The sequence below is a fragment of the Gracilinanus agilis genome, chromosome 4 (genome assembly GCF_016433145.1).
Source record: "Gracilinanus agilis isolate LMUSP501 chromosome 4, AgileGrace, whole genome shotgun sequence".
In the NCBI taxonomy this organism is placed as follows: domain Eukaryota; kingdom Metazoa; phylum Chordata; class Mammalia; order Didelphimorphia; family Didelphidae; genus Gracilinanus; species Gracilinanus agilis.
In genome coordinates, this window is record NC_058133.1 from 489,952,024 (window position 1) to 489,962,018 (window position 9,995).

At 49.2% G+C, this 9,995-nt stretch overlaps 1 protein-coding gene across 1 annotated transcript in view; it reads left to right on the forward strand.

The window, feature by feature from the left end:
* DOC2B (double C2 domain beta) overlaps nt 1-9,382 on the forward strand; it is a 40,786-nt gene extending 31,404 nt beyond the window's left edge. Inside the window, exons 6-8 of the mRNA XM_044675600.1 lie at nt 3,533-3,634; nt 6,567-6,663; nt 9,246-9,382. Of these exons, the coding sequence (XP_044531535.1) occupies nt 3,533-3,634; nt 6,567-6,663; nt 9,246-9,382 (336 nt within the window). The remainder of the gene's footprint in view (nt 1-3,532; nt 3,635-6,566; nt 6,664-9,245) is intronic.
* Nucleotides 9,383-9,995: the final 613 nt, after the last annotated feature.

Sequence of the window (9,995 nt, forward strand, 5' to 3'; positions counted from 1 at the left end):
AGAGAGAGAGAGAGAGAGAGAGGGAGAGGGAGAGGGGAGAGGGGAGAGGGGGAGAGGGGAGAACACCAGGCTGGAGAACAAGAGGACCTGGGTCCAAAACTGACTTCAGGCATTTCCTAGCTGCTTGACCCTAGGCAAGTTATTTAACCCCGTTTGCTTAACCCCTGCTGCTCTTCTCTCTTATAGTCGGTACTAAGTCAGAAGGTAAGGGTTTTTTCCAAAGTACTTAGCCCAGTGCTTGGTACATCACAGGTGCCAAATAAATGCATATTCCCCTCTCCTTCACCCCTTGGAGCCCCGGGAGGCAGCAGGCTCAGGGTGATGGTCCATGGGAGCCGCCCCATCCGAAGCAGCAGAATTCCAGGGGGAAATTTAGCGCAAGTTTCCTGAGCTCCAAGTCTGCGCTAAGCCCAGGCTCAGTGCTGCAGAGGGCTGGGTACCAGAGATGCCTGGGAACATCAGCTTCAGGCTGCCGGGGTCACTCTCATTTTGCACAGGGGCAGACCGAGGCCAGGAGAGGTCAGATGATTTTTTACGTAGATTCTCTATGCCCAACAGAAATAGGATCCCACCCCGTATCCTCTGGCACCAAGCTCAGGGGGCTGCCCTTCCGTGCTCTGCCAGGTCGTGCCAAGTTCCTGCCCTCTTCCCGTGCTTCCAGTCCCCACCCCCCAAAGAAAAACGCCAACGACGTGGCATACTTTAGGTTCCCGGCCTCCAAAAGGGAGACGTGCCCTCTGGGGCACACCTGCGTCCCCCAGCGCTCTCCTCGCCCCTCCGCGGCTGTGCCAAGCTGTGAGCCTGGGCCACTTTTGCCTGGGTCACGGGCTCCTCGGCAGCCACTGGGAAAATCGGTCTCCCGTCGGTTCCCGGCTTCAGCAGCAGATGCCCCGGGAGAATGGGCTCTGTTCTGCGGCTCGGGGATGCTTCCTCCTGTCCTCCTCCACCCGGCGCGCTGGGGGTGAGGCAGAGCCGCGGGCATCGGATTTAGACAGACATAAAAGGGGGAGGGGGGCCGCGCGTGTCCATTTTTTACCCTCATGATGCTGGATCAAAAATGTTTCCAGAGCCCGGCTGAAGGCGCTGAAGGACTAACAGGGGGTCCGAGTGACCTGGGTTCGATTCTACCGGGAGGCTTGGTAGCTGCAGGAGGCTGGACCGATTCTATCCTTCCCTGTGTCTCAGCGGCTTCATCTGTCAAAGGGGGCTTCTCTGGTGGCTGCTGGGAAGCGCGGCGGAGATCCTGGAGCTCAAAAGCCTCCTCTGCAAAGCGGAGAACAGCAGATGCGCCTCGGCTGGGGCGAGTCCAGGGGAGCCCTCAGGCTTTGGGGTGGTCCCTGGCTCTTGGACCAAGACTTTAAAAAGTTGCTTCAAGATGGGGAGACCAGACAGTCCTCTAGTGGAGCCGCAGCGGCCCCTGCTGTTCATAAGGCACATTGCGGCCTACAACACGTCCGTGGAAGGGAGCACTAGCCTGGGAGTTCCAGGACTCCCCGAGTTCGAATCCCACCCGTAGCGCTTCATGAGATGGGTTGAAGCGAGACAGGTCGGGACTCCTCAGGGTCCTGATGAAGAAAATAGGATCATGTAACCATGGAAAATTTTTCTAAAAAAAAAAAAATAAATAAAAAACTAGGGATCCCTCTGCAGGATTTAGCCTGGGCCTGGGAAGAGTGTTTCTGAAAAATGGATTTATAGAACTACAAAAATAAGGAAACACACCTCAGTGACTTGTGCATGGTCACGCAGGTGGTCAGCATGGGAGGCCGACTGTTCTTGACCTACGAGGCAGAGGCTCATACGCCGGCCTTAAAACCTAGGAGACCAGAGTTCAAATCCTGCCTCTGACATATCCTGGATGTGCGAGTGAGCAAGTCACTTCACTTCTGTCTGCCTCCGTTTCTTCATCTATAAAATGGAGATAATTTCGCTTAGCTCTCAGGCTTGTGGTGAGGATAAAACAAGACATCTGGAAAGCACTTTGCTAGATATTATCCCTTCCGATATCCAATCTTTTGCCAAAGCTTATTGATTTGACTTTTGCAGCCTCTCCCAAGCACCTCCCTCCTCTCTTCTGATGCTGCCCCCACTCTGGTGCAGACCCTCATCACCTCACACCTGGCCCATTGCAATAGCTGCCGAGAGGGTCTGCCTGCCGAGAGGCCCCCCACTCCAGGCCATCATCTAGTCACCCAAGAGATTTTCCCAAAACCTCGACTATATCACTCCCCGACTCAATAAACTCCAGGGGCTCCCCATCACTTCAAGGATCAACGATCAAGTCCCCTGTTTGGCTTTCAAGGCCCTTCATTGCCTCCTCCCTCCGGTTCCTTATCCTGCCCCACATCCTCTGCGGCACCAGCATCCTCTCTGCTCCTTGATCTCTCACCTCCGGGAGCTTTCACTGGCTCTCCCCCTGCCCAGAAGGCTCTCCCTCCTCATCTCTGCATCCCAGCTGCCTTCCAATCCCATCTCCAGCAGGAAGCCTTTCTGGTTCCCCACCATTCTAATACCTTCCTCGCTGTCGGTGATTTCCAGTTTGTTCTGAGTACATCTTGTCCAGCCATAGCTGTTGGCAGTTAACGAGGAGCCCCTCTGGGGCAGGGATCGCCTTTTGTCTTTCTTGGTATCTCCAGGGTTTACTAGGATGCTGGGCATATAGTAGGTGCTCACTAAATGTTTACTGACTGCTCACATGAGGAATCAGAGGCAGGGGAATCACACATCTAGACCTAGAAAAGACTCGATCCATTTTCCTTATTTTATGGATGGGGAAACCAAGAGAATTTGCCCAGGATCACCCAGGTAGAGCGAAGAACACCAGTGGAATTTGAGCCCAGCTCAGCTGACTCTAGTAGTGCTATTCTTCCCCTTGGTCTGGGCTGCCTCTTGTAGAGTCCGCCAGTGTTAGAGGGGAAGGGAGGACGGACAGATATCCACGGCAGGAAAGTTGTGCTTCCGTCCCTCTGTCTGGAGATTCTCGAGATGCCCCCTTCTCGGTCCATCTGGATCAGCTGAGCCCCATTCCCAGGAAACAAGGACAATTTGCGCAATCTACATCTGCCGGGAAATGCCAACGTGCTTTCGTTCGGCCAGTGTGAAAGGCTTTACGCCATTTCCTGGGACCTCTTAATAAGCAGCCTTGGGCAGGAAATGATAAATGAAGGCACATTCACGCATTTGCCAATGACTCTTCTCTGATGAAGTCGTAGCACTTCTACCATGGCAGGAATAACATTGAACAAAATCAGATTTCAGTGATAAATCTGGGGCTCTGTGGATAAGAATGCCAGACCCAGAGATGGGAGGTCCTGGGTTCAAATGTGGCCTCAGACAATTCTTAGCTGTGTGACCCTGGGCAAGTCATTTAACTCTCATTGCCTTTCCCATTCTTCTGCCTTTGAATCAACACTTGGTATCAGTTCTAAGACAGAAAGTAAGGGTTTAAAAAAAAAAAACAACTTCCTCAGACATAAGAAGTTCTTGTTGGGCCAGTCCAGCCCAGGCTCCAGACCCTTCCCAATCTGATCAGTTTCTTGGCTATTATTACAGATACCTGAAACCTGATGTGGACAAGAAATCCAAGCATAAGACAGCTGTGAAGAAGAAAACCTTGAACCCGGAATTCAATGAGGTACCGGGGAAGGGGAAGGAGGAGAGGAAAAAGAATGGGCATGACCCAAGGACAAGAGGAAGATTTAGTGAGCAAGCAGGAAAATTCCCAGCATGCCTATAGCATGGGACCAGTCCCCTCTGCAGAGTTTCTTAGGATAATGAACCTCCTGCCATGAAAAAATGGGGTCAAAGCATTTATTCAATCCTTACCACAATATGTTGCTTCTCTACAAAATCTTCATTGTTACAGCGTTAGATGTTTTAGTCATGTCTAATTCATTGTGACTCCATTTGGAGTCTTCTTGGCAGAGATACTGGAGGGGTTTGCCATTTACTTCTCCAGCTTATTTGAAAGATGGGGAAACTGAGGCAAACAAAATGGTTACTTTCTCAGGATCACACAGCTATGGAGTGGTTTGCCATTTCCTTCTCCAGTTTATTTGACAGATGAGGAAACTGAGGCAAATAAAATGGTTACTTTCTCAGGGTCACACAGCTAAGATACTGGAGGGGTTTGCCATTTCCTTCTCCAGCTTATTTGACAGATGAGGAAACTGAGGGTTAATCAACTTGCCCAGGGGTCACATAGCTAGTGTCTGAGCCCAGATTTTAACTCAGGAAGAAGAATTTTCCTGAGGTCAAGCCCAGCATTCTTTTCACTGTGCCATCTAACTGTCCCCTTCACTGTTTTAAGGGAAAGAAAATGGAGGCTAATGTCTGTAGCAGGGAGAACATTTAGCAAATTGGTGGGCTCTGTGCTGGACAGTCCCTGCTCCCAAGGAATTTCCATTCTAAGAGGGGGAGGCAGAGTGGAGGGAGGGGATGGACGAGTACACACACAACGTTCAAATACAAGATATATAAAATATACTTGTAAAATAATTTGGGGGGGCATACAATAACAAAAGGGCAGCTAGGTGGCACAGTGGAGGGAATGCTAGGCTTAGAGTAAGGAAGATTCTTTTTCCTAAGTTCAGATCTGAACTCGGACACTTACTGTGTGACCCTGGGCAAGTCACTTAACAATCTCATTGCCTAGCCCTTACCACTCTTCTGCTTTGGAACCAAAACACAATATTAACTCTAAGACAGAAGGTAAGGGTTAGAAAAAAAAATCAGAGGGGCACAAAAGTGACACAGTAGATAAGAGTACCAGACTGGGAATTGGGAGGTCCTGGGTTCAAATCTGATCTCTGACACTTCCTAGCTGGGTGACTCTGAGCAAGTCACTTGACTCCCATTGCCTAGCCCTTATTGCTCTTCTGCTTTGGAACCAATCCTTAGTGTTGATTCTAAGTTGAAAGGTAAGAGTTTTGTTTTCTTTTTTTATACAGAGTTTCTCTTTCATCCCAGAGATAATAGGGAGCCACTGAAGCTTCCTGGGTTGGGAGAGAGGGGTGACATGGTTAGAGAGGTTTGATGAGGGCAGAGTAGAGAGGGGAGAGGCTGGAAGCAGGGGGCTGTTGCAGGAGTCCAAGTCAGGCAAGAGGGAGGAGAGCCCTCCGAGAAGTGGAGGGAGAGCCTGCCAGCCAACAGATGCCAGATTTGTTGCAAAATGACAAACATTTCTTGACTATCAACATTACGTGGACCCTATTGGGAAGGGAAGGGAAGGAGGAGGCCAGATCAGACGTGAAAAATTAAAAACAATATACCTGGCGTAGAATGCAAAGTAACACATAACCCCCCCGAAAACTGAGGTGCTCCTGGACCCCTGAGGAAGAGGAGAAGGATGGGTAAGGAGGCTGATCCTTTTTTTTTAATCTTTATCTTCTTAGTGTCAATTCTAAGACAGAAGAGTGGTCAGGGCTAGGCAATGGGGATTAAATGACTTGCCCAGGATCACCCAGCTAGCCTCAGTAATAAGGTTAATTCAAGAAGCTTTCTTCCTTAAGAGAAAGTAGAGCCTGAAAAAAATAATATTTACAGAGTGCTTAAAAGTTTACAAAAGGTTTTATAGAACATATTTCTCTTGAGCCTCACAGAAACCCTGTGAGGAAGATGCTATGAATATCCTCTCTTTATAGGTGAGTAAACTGAGGCTGGAATACTTAACGTGAATCACAGAGTCAGTTAAGCATCAGAGGCCAGTGTTTTAAATCCATCCAGTTGCTTCCCGCTTTAATTAATTTTGCTTACTGTTAGGTTTCTCTATTGTTTAGGGACTGTGCTATCTCACTGACTCTTAGCCAAAGCCCCAGTTGCCCTGACCTAGTTATCTGCACTCTTATTCCCCCCTGGGGTAACTGAGGACTCTGGTAAGAATTGAGACTTTAAGGCATCTTCTGACAGACCTCGTTTACATCCTAGTGCCCCCCACCTTACCCATCTTAGCTCGTAGCCCTCCCCTGGTGGCTATCCATGCCCTGCTGCTGAGGCTGGTCCCAAAGCCCCCTGGGATGACCGGCTCACCCAAGCATGAAAGAGACAGCCTGGACATCTATCTCATCAGCCACATCTGTTGGCATCTTCTGCTCCCTGGTCATGTCTGCTTGGCCCCAGAAGCCAGAACAGGGGGTGATGGGTGAAGGGTACATAAAAGTGAAATGGGCTGCTTCAGTAGCTGTTAGGTTCTCCCTCACTTTAAGCAGAGGGTTGAAGTCTAGAATCCCAGGACCTAGATTCAAATGCTGCTCCTGATTGTTACTTATTTGACAATGACTTGGGTTATTTAAACTCCCTCAGCCTGTTTTCTAAACTGGGGAGGGACCAATGGACTACATGTGACCTCTGAGTTCTCTCTCTCTCAGTTCTAGAACTATGATCCATCCCAACCTCCATTTTACAAATGTGGAAACTGAGGATCAGAGAAATTTAGTAGCAGAGTCAGGATCCACAGCTGCTCCTCCAGCAATGACATCCATACCACAGTCTCCCTTTGCAGTGAGGGAGCCAGGGCTATCCACTTGCACAACCTGGACTGATGGCTTTTTCCTTTTTCCAAATGTTAGGAATTCTGCTATGAGATAAAGCATGGCGACCTGGCTAAGAAGACTCTGGAGGTCACTGTTTGGGATTACGATATCGGCAAATCAAATGATTTCATCGGTAAGAAAAGAGAGCGGCCCCAAGGGAGATCCAGGTGCCCAGAAGAGGGAGGTGATGGAAGAGGGGGCTTTGGGATTTGGAAAGCTGCTGAGAATGAGGCTACTAGAAGTGGGAGGAGGGGGTGGTTCGAACAATTTTCCTGTGAAGGAGCTTTGTATGGCCGCCATTTATTTATTTCATCCTAAGTCTTGGACAGAGAATCCTGCAGGGTGTGGGGGACACTAGTTATTTCCCAAATGGTGGCCCTGATGTGAATAGGATTTCTATTTTATTTTATTTATTTCTTTTTTAATATTTTTTCCAAATTTCCATGATTTATTTTCTTTCCGCCCCCTCTTCCCTCCCCCCTCCCAGAGCTGACAGGCAATTCCACTGGGTTGTCACTTGATACCTATTTCCGTAGTATTCATTTTTGGTACAGAGCGATTTTTTTAAGGCCTAAACCCCAAATCACATCCCCATATATATATACATGTGATAAGTGATATCATAGGTTTTGCTTTTGCATTTCTACTCCCACAGTTCTTTCTTTCATTGTGGTTAACATTCTTTCCCATAAGTCCTTCAGCAGTGTCCTAGCTTGTTGCATTGCTCCTAGTAGCAGAGTCCATTACATTCGATTTCACCATAGTATATCAGTCTCTGTGTACAATGTTCTTCTGGTTCTGCTCCTTTCACTCTGCATCAGTTCATGGAGGTTCTCCCAGTTCCTATGGAAAGCCTCCAGATCATCAATCCTTATAGCACAGTAATCACCATCCTATACCACAATTTGTTCAGCCATTCCCCAATCGAGAGACACCCCCTCGTTTTCCAATTTTTTGCCACCACAAAGAGTGCCGCTATGAATATTTTTGTACAAGTCTTTTTCCTTTTTAGTAAATAAGATTTCTATGAGAAAATGCCCATTCTACCCTTACCCTCCCACCAACAGGGGGATCTGTGCCAATCAATCTGGCAACCAAGAATTTATTGCAAATCTATTATGTGGGAGCACCTAGGTGGTTCAGTGGATTGAGAGCCAGGCCCAGAGATGGTAGGTCTTGGGTTCAGATCTGGCCTCAGACACTTCCTAGTTGTGTGACCCTGGGCAAGTCATTTAATGCTCATTGCCTAACCCTGACCACTCTTCTGCCTTGGAACCAAAACATAGTATTGATTCTAAGAGGGAAGGGGAGGTTTTTTTAATAAAAGTCTCAGATTCCTTTAGAAGCTGTGGTGGGTCTGCAAAGACACAAACTCCAGGCAGAATCTGTGGCATCTCAAGTGTGACAGAAATGTGGTCAGTAAGAAGGATTTAATTACGTGTCCATTTCTGGGTTAAGAAGCAGGAAGCTCTCGGTCATTCTCATTCCCATCTCTGCTATCACAGGCAGGAAGCCGCCCACTATTGGCCAAGAGGGGCCCAGCTGAATAAAAGAGGGGATGTAAGCACTGGGCACATTAGTATGCCGAAGAGGCAAGAAGGTGGGATCGGGGTCAGTTGGGAAAAGGAGGCATGCCCAGCATGAGGAAGAGAAGCAATCTGACAAGCAAAGTTATGGGTTTCTAAGAGGCTCCAGTGAGCCTTCTGGAGCGTGAGAACACTTGGCCTTACCAGCAGAATCGACCCTACTCACCCCCCTCTAACTGAAGGGCCCATCCTAGCTGGAGAAGGGGCTCTCTCTAAGCTGACCAGACCACTGGGCCTTGGATGTGTCTGGGTCCCAGGAACAAAATAGGTTCTCACCTGGTGAGCCCCAGCCACAAACTCCGTGGAATTGCCTATAAATGCCCTGAAGAGGGGGACAGGGAAGGCAGGGCGGGGCCCAAGAGTGCCCCAGGTAAGGGCTGGGGAAAAAGAGTCAAGTCAAAGTTTGGGGTCCAAAGGGCCTCAATTGCTGGTGACAAGCAAGTTCAATTTAATACACGATGAATACACAAGCTTATAAAGGCAGAAACCACGAGGAAATTTTCTCATGGAAATTCAAGCAACTTTCTCATAACAAAGTTAGCCTTGAGCAAAGGACTGTAGGTGGGGGTAAGCGGGAAGATAACAGGAACTGAAAGGGGAGATACCAAGAGTTGGGAAAACATACTTTTCTGCCTGGGAAAAAATGATTGTTTCTATCAACAACTTTGTTGGGAAATGTAGAAACTGAGGGAATCAGCTATTTTGTTGGTGGGAAATGTGGAAACTAAGGGAACTCGGGCCTTATTCCGACCCTGGACCTCACCTAACATCAGGGGTCAACAGACCTTTGCCTTTTCAGACCTTGGGCCTCACTTGACATCAGGGGTCAATAGGCCTTTGCCTTTTCAGACCCTGAGACCTCAGGCCCTGACTATTGCCCTCTGTGGTAGTGAGTGTGTTACCACGGGTGTGTAACCTCTTCTCCTGGCATAGCGTGAGTTCATGGGCTTCTAGGATTTTGAGCCAGAGGGGCCAAAGAAATCACTCTCAATATCACACTCACCATGGCAGACAAAGAGAACTGCAGCCCAGACAAGTCGCCTGTCCTACCCACAACCACACAGCAGGTGCTTGGTGCCTTAACAAAGATGCCCCATTTTTCTTGACCCAAGCCCTGTTTGTCTTTCAGGAGGAGTCGTGTTAGGCATCAACGCCAAAGGGGAACGTCTGAAGCACTGGTTTGACTGCCTAAAAAACAAAGACAAGAAAATTGAGCGCTGGCACACACTGACGAATGAGCTGCCCGGTGCTGTCCTCAGTGACTGACCTCGGCTACCCGCCCCACCATGCCAGCAACAATTCAGGGTCTGAGATTTATGTTTACTCGACAACATCAAAAGACTCCTGGACCACCACATTCACAAAAAACTATACCACCTCATCTGTCCGCTCTGGACACTGGGAATGGTGCCAGGCTGGGCCTCACAGGCCCAGGGGATCCAGGTATCCCCTGCTGCTGGAAGCTTGAGGTGGGCCAGGCCCATCTGCTTATGGTCTCTATGCCCCCTTCTTCTCTCTCTGCCTCCAAAGAGGCCACAGGGGCAAGGGGTAGGGCTGGCAGGGAGAGGGGAGGAAGATACCTGGTTCCTGCCCTGACCCTCGCTGGCTCCATTACCAGGGAGGAGGGAAGGACAGGCAGGAATAGGCCCAGGACCAAGCCTCGCATGAAGCCAGAGAAGGCCAGCCAGCCAGCTAAGGCAGTGGAGTCGGGAGCCAAGGTCTAACCTTGGGCAGTAAATGAGGCCAAGCGGGAGGCTGAGAAAAGAGACTGTCTGGGATCTAGCCTGACTTCTTCCTGACATTCTTGCCTGGGAGGGAGCGGGGTGAGATCCAGTGGCTAGGCTGAGACTCCAGGCCTGGAAGCAGAAGGGACAGAGAG